At 35.3% G+C, this 19,986-nt stretch overlaps 1 protein-coding gene across 6 annotated transcripts in view; it reads right to left on the reverse strand.

Annotated features, from left to right (window-relative positions):
• The window catches only part of Ift88 (intraflagellar transport 88), a 127,441-nt gene that overhangs the window by 72,627 nt on the left and 34,828 nt on the right, over positions 1 to 19,986 (reverse strand). For all 6 annotated transcript variants that reach the window (XM_021735480.3, XM_078015702.1, XM_021735481.3 and 3 more), the window contains one exon: positions 9,555 to 9,641. In XM_021735480.3, the coding sequence (XP_021591155.1) occupies positions 9,555 to 9,641 (87 nt within the window). The remainder of the gene's footprint in view (positions 1 to 9,554; positions 9,642 to 19,986) is intronic.

Here is a 19,986-nt window from a genome sequence, read left to right on the forward strand (position 1 = left end):
TTAGATTGCTTTGTTATTGCTAACAAATACAAAAAACAAAAAACTTAACACCAAAAAAACAAATAACCAATCAATAAAGGGGCAAAGGAAATGAACAGACACTTCACAGAAGAAATACACTCAATCAACAAATATATAAAAAAATGTTCAACATCTTTAGCGATTCAGAGAAATGCAAATCAAACTACTAAGATTTTATCTCACTCCAGTCAGAACAGCAATTATCTGGAATACATGCGACAACAAATGTTGGTGAGGATGTGGGGAAAAAGGTACACTCATACCTTGCTGGTGTGACTGCAAATTGGTGCAACCATTATGGAAAATAGTATGGAGATTCTTCAGAAAACAGACCCATACACAGTCACTTGATATATGCCAAAGATGGTATTACAGTATATTGGGAAAAGCATAATCTTTTGATGCTGAGTCAAATGGATAGCCCTAGTAAAAAGAGCAGAGGGAAAAAGAAAGATCTTTCCCTACTTCATGCCATACTAAAAAAAAGAAAGAAAGAAAAAAAAAAGAGAAAAACCCACGTGGATCATCTATCTAAATTTGAAAGGTAAAATTTCTATAAGAAAACATTGGAAAATATTTTCATAAAGTTGGGGTATGCAAAAGTGTCCTAAAAAGGATACACTAAGCAAACAACAACAAAAACAACAAGGAAACAAAAGGAAAAAAAAATGAGGGTGAGTGTTGAATGGAACTTTAGAAAAAATAGGTACTTGTATGATAAATATAATGTGAAATTAATCAATGGTATATAGGAACACAATTGATTTATGGGTATTAATTTTGTATCCTGTTACTTTGCTGAATTCATTTATGAGTTCTAGAAGTTTTCTGGTGGAGTTTTTTGGATCTTCTAAATATAAGATCATATCATTGGCAAAAAGAGATAGTTTGAGCTCTTCTTTTTCTATTCATATCTCTTTAATTTCTTTCTTTTGCCTAATTGCTTGGGCTAGAGTTTCAAGGACTATATTGAATAGAAGTGATAAAAAAGAGTAACCCTGTCTTGTTCCTGTTTTAGAGGGAATCCTTCTAGTTTTTCTGTTTAGAATGATATTGACCTTCAGTTTGTCATATATAGCTTTACAACATTGAGGTATGTTCCTATTATATCTAGTTCCTCTAGTGTTTTAAATGTAAATGGATGTATGGAGATTGTTCAAAAAAACTAGGAATGAAACCACCATTTGACCCATTTATACTACTCCTTGGTATATATTCAAAGGATTTAAAATCAGCATACTACATTGACACAACATATCAATGTTTACAGCATCATAATTCACAACAGCCAAGCTGTGGAAACAATCTAGATGCCCATCAACAGATGAATGGATAAAGAAAATGTGGTTCATATATACAAGAGAGTATTACTCCCCATAAAGAAGAAAACTTTATGACATTTTGCCGGTGAAAGTATGGATCTGGAGACTATCATGCTATGTGAATAAGCCAAACCCCAAAAAACCAAAAGTCAAATGTTCTGATATAAGAACGCTAACCTACAAAAAGATGGAAAGAGGAGGAATAGTTCAGTGGATTAGATGAAGGGGAATAAAGGGAAGAGAGGGAGGATAGAAATAGGAAAGACAGTGGAATGGCTCTGATACGACTTTCCTATGTACATATATGAGAATCTCAACATTGTGTTACATCCACAAGACTGAGATCCTAATTAGAACAAGATATATTCCATTTTTGTATAAATATATTAAAATAGATTCTAATTAAAAGGGACAAATAAAAAAACTTTATAGATAATTCTTATGTCCATTTTATCTATATTATGCTTTAAATGTAGACCAGATTTTTGTTTTGTTTTTTTGTACCAGGGATTGAACTCAGGAGCACTTGACCACTGAGCCATATCCTCAGCCCTATTTTATATTTTATTTAGAGACAGGGTCTCACCAAGTTGCTTAGCGTTTCACTTTTGCTGAGGCTAGTTTTTTGAACTTGTGATCTTCCTGTCTCAGCCTCCTGAGCCACTGGGATTATAGGCGTGTGGCAGCATGCCTGGCTGTAGGCCAGTTTTTTACAGCTAAAAGATAAATGTGATCATGTTACTATCATGTTTAATATTATCACAATAAATTTGGAATAAAATCATGGCAAACCTTGGGTATTGGATTATGAGAAAGCAGAGTTGGTAATAAATAACTTATAAAAAGCATGTTTTATAGGTTAAAAGTACAAATTGCCACAATGTCCAGTAAAATTAAAATGGATAAACTGCAACATATTAACATCATGAACCATAACACAGCAATGAACAAACCACAGCTACCTGCAAGGATATGTATGTCTTGTAAAGAAGACATATGAAAAAAATATGTACAATAAGATTCATTATATATAATGTTTTTTAAAACTAGCAAAATTAAATGATGGTGTCAGATATGTCTGTTTAGGAGGTTAAAGTATGAAGAAAAGCAAGGAAGTGATTAACAATGAAGTTGAGACAATGTCACCTTTCAGAGTAGGAAGTGCAGTGACCCAAATCAGTTTCTTCTAGGTACTGACAATGTTCTATCTTTAAATTTTATTTATTAAGCTATGCAGTGGTCACACAGGTGTTTATTTTGTGATACAACACTAAGCTGATGTTATTGTTTGTGTTTGTCAGCTTTTGGTTGCTGTGACCCAACCAGAACAACTAAGAGGAGGAAAAGTTTATTTTGTTTCACGATTTCAGAGGTTCAGTTTATGGTAGGTCAGTTTGATTGCTCTGGGCTGGAGATAAGGCTGAACTTCATGATAAAGGATGGGTGCTCAGCTCATTACAGCCAAAAAGTAGTGAAAGGGTGGAAAAGGGGCCACAGGGAAGAAGCACCACTCCAGAGCATGCCCCAATTTGCCTATAGGTACCACCCAGCCCTTTCAACTAGGATGGACTAATTAGGTTGCTGTTCTCATAATCTTATTTTGTACCTCTGATTATTCCTGCATTAACACAGGGGCTTTTTTTAATTCTTTTTTTGGGGGGGCAGGGGGGCAGGGTGATGGTGCTGGGGATTGAACTCAGGGACACTCAACCACTGAGCCACATCCTCAGTCCTATTTTTGTATTTTATTTAGAGACAGGCCCTTACTGAGTTGCTTAACACCTCACTTTTGCTGAGGCTGCCTCTGAACTTGCGATCCTCCTGCCTCAGCCTCACAAGGTGCTAGTATTATAGGCCTGCACCACCTCGACCAGCTAACACAAGAGGTTTTGGGGGATATCTATCTCATTTCTAAACCATATACTGTTTTGTATAATTTTTTTTTTTTAAGCAGAATCTCACCATGTTGCCCAGGCTCAAGGGATCCTTTCTCTTAAGCCTGCTGAGTAGTTGGGACTATGAAAATAGCATCCAGCTATGCTATTTTATTTATTTATTTATTTTATTTTGTTATATATGACAGCAGCATGCATTACAATTCATATTCACATACAGAGCACAATTTTTCATGTATCTGATTGTATGTTTGTGTCTTCATACATGTACTTAGAGGAATGATGGCCCATCCCATTCCACTATCTTGTCTACCCTCATGTCCCCTCCATTCCCCTCCTTCCCCTTTGCCCTATATATAGTCCATCTAATCCTCCCATGCTCTTTCTCCCAACCACATTATGAACAGCATACTTAAATCAGAGAAAATATTTGGCATTTTGTTTTTGGGGATTGGTTAACTTCCCTTAGCATTATATTCTCCAACTCCATCATTTACCTACAAGTGCCATTATTTTATTCTCTTCTAATGCTGAGTAATATTCCATTGTATATATATATATACCACATTTTCTGTATCCATTCATCTACTGAAGGGCATCTAGGTTGGTTCCACAGTTTAGCTATTGTAAATTGTGCTGCTATAAACATTGATGTGCCTGTGTCTCTGTAGTATGCTGTTTTTAAGTCCTTTGGGCATAGACCGAGGAGTGGGATAGCTGGGTCAAATGGTGGTTCCATTCCCAGTTATCCAAGAAATCTACATACTGCTTTCCATATTGGCTGCACCAGCAATGAATGTGAGTGTGCCTTTTCTCCCACATCCTCACCAACATTTATTGTTGTTTATATTCTTAATAGCTGCCATGCTGAGATGAAATCTTAGAGCAATTTTGATTTGCATTTTTCTAATTGCTAGAGATGTTGAGCATTTTTTTCATATATTTGTTGACTGATTCTATCTTTTTCTGAGAAGTGTCTGTCCATTTATTGATTGGGTTATTTGTTTTTTTGGTATTAAGATTTTTGAGTTCTTTATATATCCTAGAGATTAGTGCTCTATGTGCACATCCAGCTGTTTTATATAATTTTTGTGTGTGCTTTATATTTCACCAAAAAAAGGTTTAAAATAATTTAATTATATGAAAATAACAGAAATATAGTAAGAATGCCAGAAAATTTATAGTGAAAATCACAAATAACTTCAGGACTGACTTTTCCCTTCTGTTTCTCAATAAAACAATTGGATTTCAATGAGTTTCCCAACCTGGCAGCATATTATCAAAGAGCACTGAAAAAGAGGTTTTTCCTGTCCCATTCAAGACTGAAACTTTTACTTTTAATGATTTCCTTAGTCAATGGAATTCCAAAATTATTGACATGGTACAATTCATGGTACTATTCATGTGTTTGATGCATATCACAGAACCCATAGGATATTCATGAGTCTTAACACCTGGAATTTCTAGAGTACAGACTGGGCCTTAGAATTTTTTGACTCCTCTGATGATTTTAATATTCAGCCAAGGGTGGTATCACTGGTAAAGAGAATACTACATGTATCAGAATCACTTGGTGGGGAGTTGATAAAAATGCAAGTGCTCACTCCTGATTTCAGAATCCTGACTATGGTGGGAAGAGAATAGGAGAACTTGATAATAATCTGTACTTCTTTGTTGATTTGTTTGTTTTGCAGATACAATCCAGGGTCTTGCCCATGCTAAGCATGTACTCCAGGTACTACCTATACTTTTAAAAAGTAACCAGGTCATTTCCAATGAATACAAAGTTTAATAATACTGACCTAAACTAACTGTCTTTAGTCAAGTCTACATTTCTTAGCTACAAAAAGGCAATGATTATGCTTACTTACCTCCCTGAGTTAAAGTATAAAGGAATACTAATAAACAATCTAAAATAGCGTTGTGGTCATTAAATTTAAGCTGAATTAAAATATTTTATGCCACAATTTAAGGCATGAACTTGATATCAGGCTTGCTGACATGCTCATTGAAAACTGGCCTAGAGAAAATTAATGACTTTATCTTTAGAAAAATGTCTATAAAATTTCTGGCTTTTTGACTAATTTATTAATATCAACTAGGTTTTGAAAGCTGTATATTTGCAGATTTCAACAGGATGAAATAGTCAATAGTCAGTAAAACATTAGCAAGCACTTTTTCTTATGGATCCATTACCATGATGAAAAATTTAAGCCAACGTGGGGATGTAAACCTATAGTCACAGCTAATTGTGAGGCAGAAGCAGAATTGTTTTAAGCTTAGGAATTTGGGGCCAGTCTGGGTAACATAGAAAGACCTGTTCTTGAAAAACAATTTTTTTTTTAAAATGGGAAACAACTTCCAAAAGCTAGATCTGAATAAAGAGAAAATAATCTTTCAACTTCAAAACTGTGTCACTTTTATGGAATAATTTTAAAATATAAAAATAAAACTGTCTAATGGGCTCAGAAGATTCTACATTGACTTTTTTCATATTGAAAACATAATTTAAGAATTATCTAAACAGATTAGAAATCAGATGGCTTTGTGGGGATACAGCGCATTTGTAGAGTGCTTGCTCACATGCAAGTTTCAATCCTCAGCATCATAAAAAAAAAAAAATCAGATGGCTTAATTTAAATCTTTTGCTTGTTTAATTTTAAATCTTAAAAGTTCTCCAAACATCAAACAGATGTTATTTATGTCTTAGAATGTCTGTTCCTCAATCCTCTGCAATTTATATGAAAAAAAGCATACAAAGAGAATGTATAACACTTACTTATAAGTAGTCATTACATTATGAAATATTTTTCTACATGTATTCTTTAACCTCAGTCAGAAACTCTGATATTGCCTGCAAAGAGCACTGTCTAGTATTTTAAAACATATCTGTACATATATTTCTGTGCTTAGTTTAATATATATATATATGGGCATCATTTTCAACATGTATGTATACAAAATAGGCACATATATTCATATATACATACACAATTATTGCAATTTATGAAAAAATTATATAAGGAAATTTTATGAATATACAAACATCTTTCTTCAAAATTCCTAAAAATGAAATTTGCACTTCACTTTTCAGTTATCTAAGATTTGGCAAATATTTTGAAAAGCTGCCAGGTCCAAAGAAATGGATGCCTGTATAATTAACACATAAGGAAATAAGACATCTTAGGTTGCAAATGAAATCTTGAAAATTAATAATCATGATAAGAATTAAGATCACTATGCTCTTTGGCTAAAACAAACATTTTAAAATGTTGATCCAGGATAAAGTAATATGTGAGGGGAAATCTAGAAGCTCAGTAAAAGAATGGATGGTTAAGTCTTAGATTCCTTCTTTCATTGTATTAGCATCCATATAAAAAAACCTGGAAATTTAAATAGATGCCAATATGTTCACTTTCTATTTCATAACAGCCATTTGTCAATGTTTCTTAAGCAAGCCTATCATTCTTTTTTTTAAATATAACACTATCGTTTTACAACAGGAAAATATTCAAGTGAAAGCATATGCTTTGGCTTGATGCAGGGTCATTAGGTTAAAAAACCCTAATGTTCTACTTGAATATATTAGAAAGTAAAGGTAAGATTATACATGAGTAGAATCACCTAGTCTTTCCAGATCTTAGATCTGATATGACAAAAGCAATTACCCTTGGAAGTTAAAACTTTTATTTAATGGAAAATTTCAGTCTTAACTGGTTGGCATTTTAACAAATATTCAATATTTTACTTAAAAACTGCTAGATTGCAAAGATGAGTATTATCATTTTTTAAACATAAAAACATTCAAAAATTAAATATATATACTCTTATAAATATTAAGATAACTTAGTTTATACTTTGTAAAACAAATAATGTTTACCATTCAGAATAAAGATATGACTAAAAGAGCAGAGTTAATTTATTGTGAGGTGGTTGTCCCAAAAAAAAGATCTTAGATGACAACCAAAATTTAGTGTGTGCAAAAATGGATCTAGCTATTCCCCATTACCATGATTGGTGAAAAGAAAATGCACGTGGAGTCCTGTACACAGATACAATGACACATTTTAAGGGACTCATTTATAAACTAGGTGGACAACCAGTCTGGCAGAAAATCAAATATGAATATATAAACATCCTATCTGAAGTGGGTAAAGGAATTGGAACTGCTTATCCAGAAAGAACAAAGATTTAGAAGAAAGCCCTCCATCACAATTAACAATAGGCAAGACTGTGACTCAAAAGGGGAGCAGACATAGACATTCATGGCTCACTTCTTCCTGGACTCCCACTTAAAATGACAGGAAAAGAAATAAAAGTGTTGAAACTCTACAACAAAGATCATGGCAGGAGGGGGACATGAGCAAATATAATTTCTAGACTAATAGAAAAAAGATAAAGGTGTGCTTGTATGTAAGTAGAACAAAGGAAGATAGTTACTCTAAGAAAGATTCCACAGAAGTGTGTTGACTGCCCCACAGATTTGAGGTGAGGTTGTGGATTCACGGACTAACCCATGAAAGGCCCCAGTGGCAGAGATCAGGCTGACCACAGGTCTGTTACAGAACTACTGATCACTCCATCTGTGTGTGTAGTGAAGCCTACAGGTGCTCCTCACACTCCACAACAACAAAGGAACAACCAGAAGAAAGAAGGTATGCTTGGAAATATTAATATGTAAAAAAAAAAATTTAAAGTAAAAATAAAACAATTAAATTGGAGAGTTGGATCAAAAAGTGAAGGTGTCTCCCAGAAAGCAAAGAAAACCACAGACAGAAAAATACTGTATCAAAGAACATAAGTTATAAGAACTTCTAAAATCGAATTAATAGAAATTCATAACTGGAGAAGGGAGTAAATTGTAAAATAATTGATAAAATAATATTTTTTCAAGTTGAAATATAAGAGGGGTCATGGAATGCTTAGGAGAAAGAAACACAAATTTAAAATGTGGTTATATAATTTCAAAATAACAAGTTAAGGAGAAAATTATAAACATCTTCAGAAAAAAATGTAGAGTACAATAAATAACAAGGATGTGACCAACATTAGTATCCTAGACAGCAACAATGCTAATTAACGAATGGGTCGCTGTTTTTAAAGTCCTGAAAGAAGATATACAAGTTATGACCTAGTTATACCTGATCTATCAAGAATAATGACAGAATTAGACCCACACAGAAAGACATTAGGGGGTTAATTGGGGATGAAATTAAGAGAAGAAAATAAAGCTGTTAAATGAGATAGAGGGTCCAGACCAGAAGAGAAATGAAGGCAAGCCCCAAGATAGCATTTAACACCAAGCCAAGCCAACAACCATCTTGTAGAAACTAGAGCAGAGAAAGATTCTTAGAAGGAAAAACACCAGAAAAACCAGAGTCTACAAAAGGAACAAAGAATGTAAAAGAAAGACATGCAATTGGAAACACAGTAAAAACAAATGTTATGGGCCAAATTAAAGTTGCCCATGCAAATTAAAACAGGAAGATCATGAACTCTAGAAACAGAATAGATTCCAAGGGATAAACAGCATGGGTAAGAAGCTGAAAGACGATGAAAATATAACAAAGAAAGGCTATTTTATTCTATCAATAAGAACTACGGAGAGTAACTAGAAAATTAGAGCCATAATTCTTCCATACTGACCTGATATTTTAACCACATATAGACATCAGAGATAAACTCTGTATTTGTTCATTCATGAGAGGCAAATTTGGATTCAATATGAGGAATAATGTTATAAACCTTTATTAAAGATGTTAGAAAGTAAAGCAAATGAATCAAAACACCAGAAGAATCCAAGCAGAAATTAAATGATCACCTATATGAGACGCTATAAAAGAAGACAGCAGATTCAACCACATGCTCATTCAACAAATGACTGGAGCTTTCCTAAATCTAAAACACTTCACTACTCACTACTCACTGGGAAATATATTATTATAACAGGAAACAACAGCCTTTTTAGATGTGACAGCTATTACCCAGGATGAAAAGTTTACTACTAACAAAGCAGAAAAAAGTAAAAAGAAAGAAGGCACAAGCTGGAATTTATACAACGGAAGAAACCCTAAGAAATGGTAGGTAGTTCATTTGCCCTAAATTCACTTAATTTGTGAAATAACATGAACAAATAGAAAACTTCACAACTTTTATGATAGCCTATGTTAACCTTAATACTATTATATGTTTCATAAGTATAATGCAGTATTTATAATCATTATTCTCTTTTCTAATAATATTAATTTTAAATCAATAAAGTATGATCATGAAAACACCACATTCAGGCAGTTTTATTGCATTTAAAATCTCTTACCAATCATAACCTACAGCAAAAGATGTTTCAATTACAGGAGCAATGAGTTTTGCAGCTGTCATGATGTATTTTTCTGCCATGGCTTTCCTATATCAAACAAACAAAGTTTTATTTAGAAATATGAAACATAAATAGTTAAAATTTAGCTCTTAAAATGTAAGTGTAAACATCTGTCAAAGCTAACATACCACAGGAGCTTCTTAAATGATGGACAACTACACAAGAAATATGCTTGCAAGTCAGGTTAAAAAAACCACAATTTGGAAATATGACAAGCAACATGACTGCCATCTGGGTCAACAATGTTTATTCCATTTTCTGCCTGATGATGCCTTCTGACAAACTAAAGAAACAGACACTACAGAGGCAGCCTGTGTGGCTCTACTGCAGAACTTACATAACCTACAATCTGAACATGAAAGTAAATAGTGAAAATGACCACTGAAGAAATAGTGTGAAGTGAACAGCAAAAATGAATTACTACATGTTTCTTTGAATGCATATGAACATGTATGTGCACGTGTATAGGCATACATATATAAAATCGTACACTGTCCCCAATACTGAAAAATGCCAAATTGTATTTCAAAGTGGACATGCCAATTTATAGTGGTAGATGAGTGTTCCTTTAGTCTTTTTTTCTTGGATTTATAAACACAAGCAGTTTTTTAAATGGACTCAAAATGTATATAACTATTTTATAATCTGTATTTATTATACTATATTGTTGTGAAAACAATATTTTTCCAAGTCATTAAACATTAATTCTGTAATTTCTTTCTTTTCATTAAATATTTTGACACTCATAAATTCACATTTATAAAAAAATGGAATAGGGATACCCTTTACCCTTTACCCTGTTTCTCCAAGGGTGACGGTATAACATCACAACCAAGATTCTAGCATTGATACAGTGAATATATGGAGTAGTTCCATTATGTTTTCATTCCCTCATGTTATCTTCTTAGCACTCCTCTTCATCTCCTGACAACCATTAATCTGATCTCCATTTCTCTAACATAATCTTTAGAAAAGGCTACTTTCATAAGATAATTTTCTTCAGATCCACCCAAATTATTGCCATATTAATTTCTTTTTGTTGTTGATTAACATTCCATGTTATATATCAACTGATGCAGAAAAGGCACTAGAAAAACGTCAATACTCATTCATCACAAAAACCTTCAGAAAAATAGAGACAGAATTTTTCAACTTGCTTGAACCATATAAGTTTTTTTCCTTAACTGGTTAATATGACTGATATTTAATGAATCAGGCTTGCATCCTTGGAATAAACCCTACTTTTAATTCTTAAAAATGTAACCCTGAATTCTTTTTTTAAAAAACAGCTTTATAAAGATGTAATTCACATATCAATTTACCAATGTCAAGTCCACAATTTAATGATGTAAGTGTATTATTCACAGATTTGTGCAACAACCTACCCTAATAAATTTTAGAACATTTTCACAACCTTAAAAAGAAACTCAGTACCAATTAGCAGACACTTCCCTGTGCCTATCAACCACTGATCCACTTTCTGTTTTTATACCTAGTCTTTTATTCCATTTACCGTATTTTCAAGGCTCATCTGTATATAGCATATATTCCTTTGTACGGATAGAACATATTTATAAATTCATGAGTTGTTGGACATTTGGATAATTTCCACTTTTAGATACTATGAATAATGTTACTAAGAACATTTGTATACAAATTGTTATGTGAATCATGTTCTAACTGCTTCAGATTATCTACCTAGGACTAAAATTGTTGGGTCACATGATAAGTTTATGTATAAGCTCTTGAGGAAGTTCCAGTCTGTCTTCCAAAAAGTTACAGTCCCATTTTATATTCTCACCATCAGCATGAAGTGGGGGGGGGGGATACCAATTTATCTACCTTCTCACCAACATTTATTATCTGTCTTTTGTATTATAATCTAATATTAGTGAAAGGTGGTATTTCATTGCAATTCTGAGTTGCAGTTCCTTAGCAGCTTCTGTGGGTTTTTCATAGAGACACTTTATCTTTTCCTGTGCCTATTCGGCATTAATGTGTCTATTTTGAAAAAAAATGTCTATTCAGATCCTTTGCACATTTTTCTGAACTCCCCAAACCTCAACTACTCATTTAGTACTACCAATAGAATTTGATGGGAAAATACAGAATAAACAGTTACATTTCACGATTAATTCAAATATTCACATTGTTAAAAAAACTGATAGAATGTTTTTTTTAAATAATTTTTTAAAATAATTCCTATAGTTGTCAATAAACCTTTATTTATTTATGTGCAGTGCTGAGAATGGAACCCAGTGTTTCACACATGCTAGACAAGTGCTCTGGCACTGAGCCACAACCCTGGCCCAGAAAGTTAGTTTTGAAATAAAAAGAGACACAAGTTAAACATTTACAACCAGAAATATATGCAATATTTATACCTAACCTTTGCACATTTTAAACTGGATTATTAAACCATTTTTCATTGAGTCGAAAAGTTACTTACATAGTATAGAAATAAGTTCCTTCTTAGATATATGATTTGCAAGTATTTTTCTCTCATTTGGTGGGTTATATTTTCACTGTTTTGATAGTGTTGTTTGAAGGACATACATTTTTAATTTTGATGATGTACCATTCTTTTTTCATCACTTGTGTTTTGTGTCATATTTAGGAAACCACTGCCTAATCTAAGGGTAATATTTAATTTTAGGTATTTTTATATGAATTTTATAGTTTTAGCTCTCACATCTAGGTGTATGGTTCATTTTGAGGTAATTTTTGTATATGATATGTGGTAAAAGTTTTTTAAGAAAGCAGTCAATCTCATCTCACTTGCTAAATTTGTATGTCTACTTTTATTATCCTTTTGATGTCTGCAGGATCTGTAGTGATTGTTTTATTCTCAACATTGGTAATTTTAGTCTTCTCTCTCTTTTTTTGTCAGTCTTGCTAGAGTTTATCAATTTTTTTTTCAAAGAATCAGTTCTATTTCCTCTGCAACCTTCTTGAATTCATTTATTAGTTGTAATGATAGTTTTTTGGTGAACTATTACTATTAAATATGATCTAACTGTGGGTTTCTCATAGAGACACTTTATCACATTGAGGAACTTCCTTTTTACTTCTTGCTTTTTAAGATTTTTGTTTACGTTTTTTGTAATCATGAAAGAATTTTCGATTGCAATGAATTTGCAAATAGATTTGGGAAGAAAATAGATATTTTCTATTGTTACTGTTTTCAATAAATTGGTTTTTTTATTGATTGTTCAAAACATTACAGAGCTCATGATATATCATCTTTCATACATTTGACTCAATTGGGTTTTGAACTCCCATTTTTACCCCAAATACAAATTGCAGAATCACATCGGTTACACACTCACATTTTTACATAATGGCATATTAGTGTCTGTTGTATTCTGCTACCATTCCTATCCCCTACTATCCCCCCTCCCCTCCCCTCCCCTCCCATCTTCCCTTTCTACCTCCTCTGCTGTTGTTCAATTCTCTCCCCTGTTTTTTCCTCCCCCTTGCCCCTCACAACCTCTTATAATTTTGTGTATCATTGAAGGTCTCCTACCATTTCCATATGCTTTCCCTTCTCTCTCTCTTTCTCTCCCCCATTCGTCTTTGTTTACTGTTAATCTTTGCCTCATGTTCTTCCTTCCTGTTCTGTTGTTAGTTGCTCTCTTTATATCAAAGAAGACATTTGGCATTTGTTTTTTAGGGCTTGGCTAGCTTCACTTAGCATAATCTGCTCTAATGCCATCCATTTCCCTGCAAATTCTATGATTTTGTCATTTCTTAGTGCTGCATAATACTCCATTGTGTATAGATGCCACATTTTTTTTTATCCATTCATCTATTGAAAGGCATCTAGGTTGGTTCCACAGTCCTGCTATTATGAATTGTGCCGCTATGAACATTGATGTGGCCGTATCCCTATAGTGCGCTCTTTTAAGGTCCTCAGGGAATAGTCCGAGAAGGGCGATAGCTGGGTCAAATGGTGGATCCATTCCCAGCTTTCCCAGGAATCTCCATACTGCTTTCTAAATTGGCCTCACCAATTTGCAGTCCCACCAGCAGTGTACAAGTGTACCCTTTTCCCCACATCCTTGCCAACACTTATTGTTGTTTGACTTCATAATGGCTGCCAATCTTACTGGAGTGAGATGGTATCTTAGGGTGGTTTTGATTTGCATTTCTCTGATTGCTAGAGATGGTGAGCATTATTTCATGTACTTGTTGATTGATTATATGTCCTCCTCTGAGAAATGTCTGTTCAGGTCCTTGGCCCATTTGTTGATTGGGTTATTTGTTATCTTATTGTTTAATTTTTTGAGTTCTTTGTATATTCTGGAAATTAGGGCTCTATCTGAGGTGTGAGGGGTAAAAGTTTGTTCCCAGGATGTAGGCTCTCTATTTACCTCTTTTATTGTTTCTCTTGCTGAGAAAAAACTTTTTAGTTTAAGTAAGTCCCATTTGTTTATTCTTGTTATTAACTCTTGGGCTATGGGCGTCCTATTAAGGAATTTGGAGCCCGACCCCACAATATGTAGATCGTAGCCAACTTTCTCTTCTATCAGATGCAGTGTCTCTGATTTGATATCTAGCTCCTTGATCCATTTTGAGTTAATTTTTGTGCACGGCGAGAGAAAGGGATTCAGTTTCATTTTGTTGCATATGGATTTCCAATTTTTCCAGCACCATTTGTTGAAGATGCTATCCTTCCTCCATTGCATGTTTTTAGCCCCTTTATCAAATATAAGATAGTTGTAACTTTGTGGATTAGTCTCTGTATCCTCTATTCTGTACCATTGGTCCACCTGCCTGTTTTGGTACCAGTACCATGCTGTTTTTGTTACTATTGCTTTGTAGTACAGTTTGAACTCTGGTATCGCTATACCTCCAGATTCACACTTCCTGCTTAGAATTGCTTTTGCTATTCTGGGTCTTTTGTTTTTCCATATGAATTTCATGATTGCTTTATCTATTTCTACAAGAAATGCCGTTGGGATTTTGATTGGCATCGCATTAAACCTGTAGAGAACTTTGGATAATTTCGCCATTCTGATGATGTTAGTTCTGCCTATCCATGAACAGGGTACATTTTTCCATCTTCTGAGATCTTCTTCTCTCTCTCTCTTTAGGGTTCTGTAGTTTTCATTGTATAAATCTTTCACCTCTTTTGTTAGGTTGATTCCCAAGTATCTTATTTTCTTTGAGGATGTTGTGAATGGAGTGGTTTTCCTTATTTCCATTTCAGAGGTTTTGTTGCTGATATACAGGAATGCCTTTGATTTATGCGTGTTGATTTTATAACCTGCCACTTTGCTGAATTCATTTATTAACTCTAGCAGCTTCTTTGTAGATCCTTTTGAGTCTGTTAAATATATTATCATGTCATCTGCAAATAGCGATAATTTAATTTCTTCTTTTCCTATTTTTATGCCTTTAATTTCTTTTGTCTGTCTAATTGCTCTGGCTAGTACTTTGAGAACTAGAAGTGGTGATAGAGGGCATCCCTGTCTTGTTCCAGATTTTAGAGGGAATGCCTTCAGTTTTTCTCTGTTTAGGATGATGTTAGCCTGAGGTTTAGCATATATAGCTTTTACAATGTTGAGGTAAGTTCCTGTTATCCCTAGTTTTTCTAGTGTTTTGAACATAAAGGGATGCTGTACTTTGTCAAATGCTTTTTCTGCATCTATCAAGATGATCATATGGTTTTTGTCTTTAAGTCTATTGATGTGGTGAATAGCATTTTTGATTTCCGTATATTGAACTAGACTTGCATCCCAAGGATGAATCCTACTTGATCATGGTGCACAAGTTTTTTGATATGCTTTTGTATTCGATTCACCAGAATTTTATTGAGAATTTTTGCATCCAAGTTCATGAGAGATATTGGTCTGTAGTTTTCTTTCTTTGAAGTGTCTTTGTCTGATTTCGGGATCAGAGTGATGTTGGCCTCATAGAATGAATTTGGAAGAGCTCCTTCTTTTTCTATTTCTTGAAATATCTTGAAAAGTATTGGTATTATTTCTTCTTTGAAGGTTTTGTAGAACTCCGCTGTATACCCATCAGGTCCAGGGCTTTTCTTGGTTGGTAGTCTTTTGATAGCTTCTTCTATTTCTTCCTTTGTTATTGGTCTGTTTAAATTGTGTGTGTCTTCCTGTCTCAATCTGGGCAGATCATATGCCTTAAGAAATTTATCGATATCTTCACTATCTTCTATTTTATTGGAATATAGAGTTTCAAAATACTTTCTAATTATCTTCTGTATCTCTGTAGTGTCTGTTGTGATATAGCCTTTTTCATCCCGTATTTTAGTAATTTGAGTTCTCTCTCTTCTTCTCTTCGTTAGCATGACTAAGGGCCTGTCGATCTTATTTATTTTTTCAAAGAACCAACTTTTAGTTTTTTCAATTTTTTCAATGGTTTCTTTTGTTTCAATTTCGTTGATTTCTGCTCTGATTTTAATTATTTCTTGTCTTCTACTACATGTGCTGTTGTTTTGCTCTTCCTTTTCTAGGTTTCTGAGGTGTACTGTGAGTTCATTTATTTGTTGGTTTTTTTCTTTTTTTGAGGAAAGAACTCCAAGAAATGAATTTCCCTCTTAAAACTGCTTTCATTGTTTCCCATAGATTCCGGTATGTTGTGTCTGTATTATCATTTGTCTCTAAGAATTTTTTCATCTCCTCCTTTATGTCTTCTGTAACCCATTGATCATTCAGTAACATATTGTTCATTTTCCATGTGATGTAGGATTTTTCCTTCCTTCTTTTATCATTGATTTCCAATTTCATTCCATTATGATCAGATATGGTGCATGGTATTATCTCCACACCTTTATATTTACTAAGAGTTGCCTTATGGCATAATATATGGTCTATCTTTGAGTAGGATCCATGTGCTGCTGAGAATAACGTGTATCCACTTGATGATGGTTGATATATTCTATATATGTCGGTTAAGTCTAGGTTATTGATTGTGCTGTTGAGTTCTATAGTTTCTTTATTCAGTTTTTGTCTAAAGGATCTGTCTAATGGCGAGAGCGGTGTGTTGAAGTCACCCATAATTATTGTGTCGTGGTCTATTTGACTCTTGAACTTGAGGAGAGTTTGTTTTATGAAGGTTGCAGCTCCATTGTTTGGTGCATATAAATTGATAATTGTTATGTCTTGTTGGTGGATGGTTCCTTTTAACAGTATATAGTGTCCTTCTTTATCCTTTCTGATTAACTTAGGTTTGAAGTTGATTTTATTCGATATGAGTATGGCCACTCCTGCTTGCTTCCGAGGGCCATGTGAGTGGTATGATTTTTCCCAACCTTTTACCTTCAGCCTGTGTATGTCTTTTCCTATCATATGAGTCTCCTGAAGGCAGCATATTGTTGGATTTGTTTTTTTGATCCAGGTTACTAGCCTATGTCTCTTGATTGGTGAGTTTAGGCCATTAACATTTAAGGTTACAATTGAGAAATGATTTGTACTTCCAGTCATACTTATTTATTTATTTATTTTAGTTTGGCTAGTTTTACTTTTTGGTTTTTTTCCTCCCCCTTTACTGAGATACCTCCTGCTGTCAGTTTTGGGCACTATTTTTCAATTCCTCTTCTTGTAGTATTTTTGCTCAAAATGCTTTGCAGTGCTGGTTTTCTTGCTGCGAATTCTTTTAGCTTTTGTTTATCTTGAAAGATTTTAATTTCATTGTCAAATCTGAAGCTTAATTTTGCTAGATACAGTATTCTTGGTTGGAATCCATTATTTTTCAGCGTTTGAAATACATTGTTCCAGGATCTTCTCGCTTTCAAAGTCTGTGATGAGAAATCAGTCGTTAACCTTATTGGTTTACCCTTTAATGTAATCTGCCTTGTTTCTCTCGTAGCTTTTAATATTCTCTCCTTGTTCTGTATGTTGGCTATCTTCATAATTATATGTCTTGGTGTTTGACTATCATGGTTTTGAATGTTTGGGGTCCTGTAGGCTTCCAGGATTTGGCAATCCATTCCATCTTTCATCTCTGGGAAGTTTTCTAGAATTATTTCATTTAATATGCTGTCCATTCCTTTGGTTTGAATCTCTATGCCTTCTTCTATCCTGATGACTCTCAAATTTGGCTTTTTTTATGACATCCCATATCTCTTGAATAGATTGCTCGTGGGATTTAAGCATCTTTTCTGTGTTGACTATATTCTTTTCAAGTTGATAGACCTTGTCTTCATTATCTGATGTTCTGACTTCTACTTGATCTAATCTATTTGTAATATTCTCGTTTGAGTTTTTAATTTGGTTTATAGTTTCCTGCAATTCTAGGATTATTGTTTGATTTTTTTTTAAGATCTCTATCTCCTGGTAGAGCTTGTTCTTTGCCATTTGAATTTGTTGGTTTAATTCATTTTCAAAATATACTTTTATTGCTTGGACATGCTGTCTCATGTCTTCTCTAATATTCCTTTCCATTTGAGTTAGGTATGCCTTGAGTTCTTTCCCTATCCCTGCTTCTGATGTTTCTATGTTCTCCTGTAGAATTAAGTTGTGCTGCATTGTTTGTACTCCTTTTTTCCCTTGTTTTCTCATGATGTTCACATTACTTTCCAGCTCTATTTGATTGCCGTGTTTCTGCTTTCTTCCATAGATTTGTTTTGGTTCTGTATTACTCTGTTGTCTCTCCTTTTGTATTGTTAAATTATGCCTGCTAACATGGATTCCGCTGGGAAGGAATTCCGACGGCCGAGCTCCAGTGACGTCACTTCTCTGCTATGACGGGCCCCAGGCTCCTTGCCGGGGTGTCCTAATGGGGGGGTGTGACTGGACTGTCTCTGTTTGGTTTCAGCTCCGGGTCGCGGCAGGCGAGTGGTCTCCAGCAGCTCAGTAGCACAGGTAGCGGGTAGGTGATTGGTCACCGGCGGGGGGGTAGACTCCAGCCGCCCAGTCGCACGGGCAGCGGGCCGGCTGTCGCCGGTGGGCAGGCGATCTCTAGCCACCCAGTTGAGCGGTCGGTAGCCGGCGGGCGGGCGTTCTCCTACTGCCCAGTTACGCGGGCAGTGGGTGAACTGTCGCCGGCGGGCCTGCGGTTTCCAGCCGCCCAGTCGCCAGGGCCTGGCCTCTAGTTCCCTGGTTTCTCCTGCTAGTCTTGGTTTCTCCTGCTAGACCAGATTTCCCCTGAGTGATGGCTCTCGGCAGTTCAAACTGTACTCGGGGCCTGCCATTTGTTGGGTGTGGAGGGTGGCTATTGGGAACCCCGGCACTCTATTGTTTTGTTTCCGTTGTGGGGGATAGAACTGTATCGCTTCCTTCCCCGTCTGAAATCCCGTACTCAGCCCGGGGGTCAGTGCGGGCTCAGCCGGCGGGATTCTACCGAGTGGCAGCCACTTTTCTCCTTGCTTGCTAATTAATCGTTTCTCTGCGGCGCCCCACCGTCTGTAGCCGCGGGGCAGGCCGCGTGAGTCAGTCAGCCCGGATCTCCGGTAGCACAGTTGACTATTGGGCTTCCCGGCACTCTATCGTTTTGATTTTTTCTGCTTGCCCCTCCCCCAGCGCTGGCTAGACAGGTTTCATTTTGGCTGCTGATGGGAGGGGGAGTTGAAGGTCAGGGGTCTCTAGTTTTCCCCTAGTCTTTATGCAGGCTCACTCTGATACTCTCTCCCCTGGAAAGCCTAGGAGAGATTTTATGCAAATTCCCCGATGTATGGGGGATGAGCTGAGTGACACACACCTGTTTTTATTGTTGCAATCTGTCGGAGAGTGGCGGTGGTTACTTCAGCTCTCCAAGATGGTGGCTGCTGATTGCCTTGGTGGAGTTTCCGTTGTGGGTGATAGGACTGTACTGCTTCCTTCCCTGTCTGAAATCCCGTACTCAGCCCGGGAGTCAGTGCAGGCTCAGCCGGCGGGATTCCACTGAATCGCAGCCACTTTTCTCCCTGCTTGCTAATTAATCGCTTCTCTGTGGTGCCCCGCCATCTGTAGCCGCGGGGCAGGCCGCGCGAATCCAATAAATTGTTTTTATTCCTCTATAAGTTTTCTGGATTCTGGATTCTGATGACATAAACGTTAGATCTTTTATTAGAAGTTCCCTGGGGTACTGCTCATTTTATTTATACTGGTTCTTTTTAGTTATACATGACAGTAGAATCCATTTTAATTTAATTACATAAGCATGTCTTATTCTAATTAGGAGCCCATTTTTGTGGATATACATGATAGTAAGATTCACTGTGGTATATTCATACATGTGATTGCAAAATTATGTCAGATTTATTCCATTGTCTTTCCTTTTCCTATCCCCCATCTTTTCCCTTCATTCCCCTTTGTCTAATCCACTGAATTTATTTTGTTCCCCTTCCCCGCATTGTGGGTTAGCTTCCACATATCAGTTAAAACATTTGACCTTTGGCTTTTAGGGACTGACTTATTTCACTTAGCAT

The sequence above is a fragment of the Ictidomys tridecemlineatus genome, chromosome 6, assembly GCF_052094955.1.
Source record: "Ictidomys tridecemlineatus isolate mIctTri1 chromosome 6, mIctTri1.hap1, whole genome shotgun sequence".
Lineage (NCBI taxonomy): Eukaryota > Metazoa > Chordata > Mammalia > Rodentia > Sciuridae > Ictidomys > Ictidomys tridecemlineatus.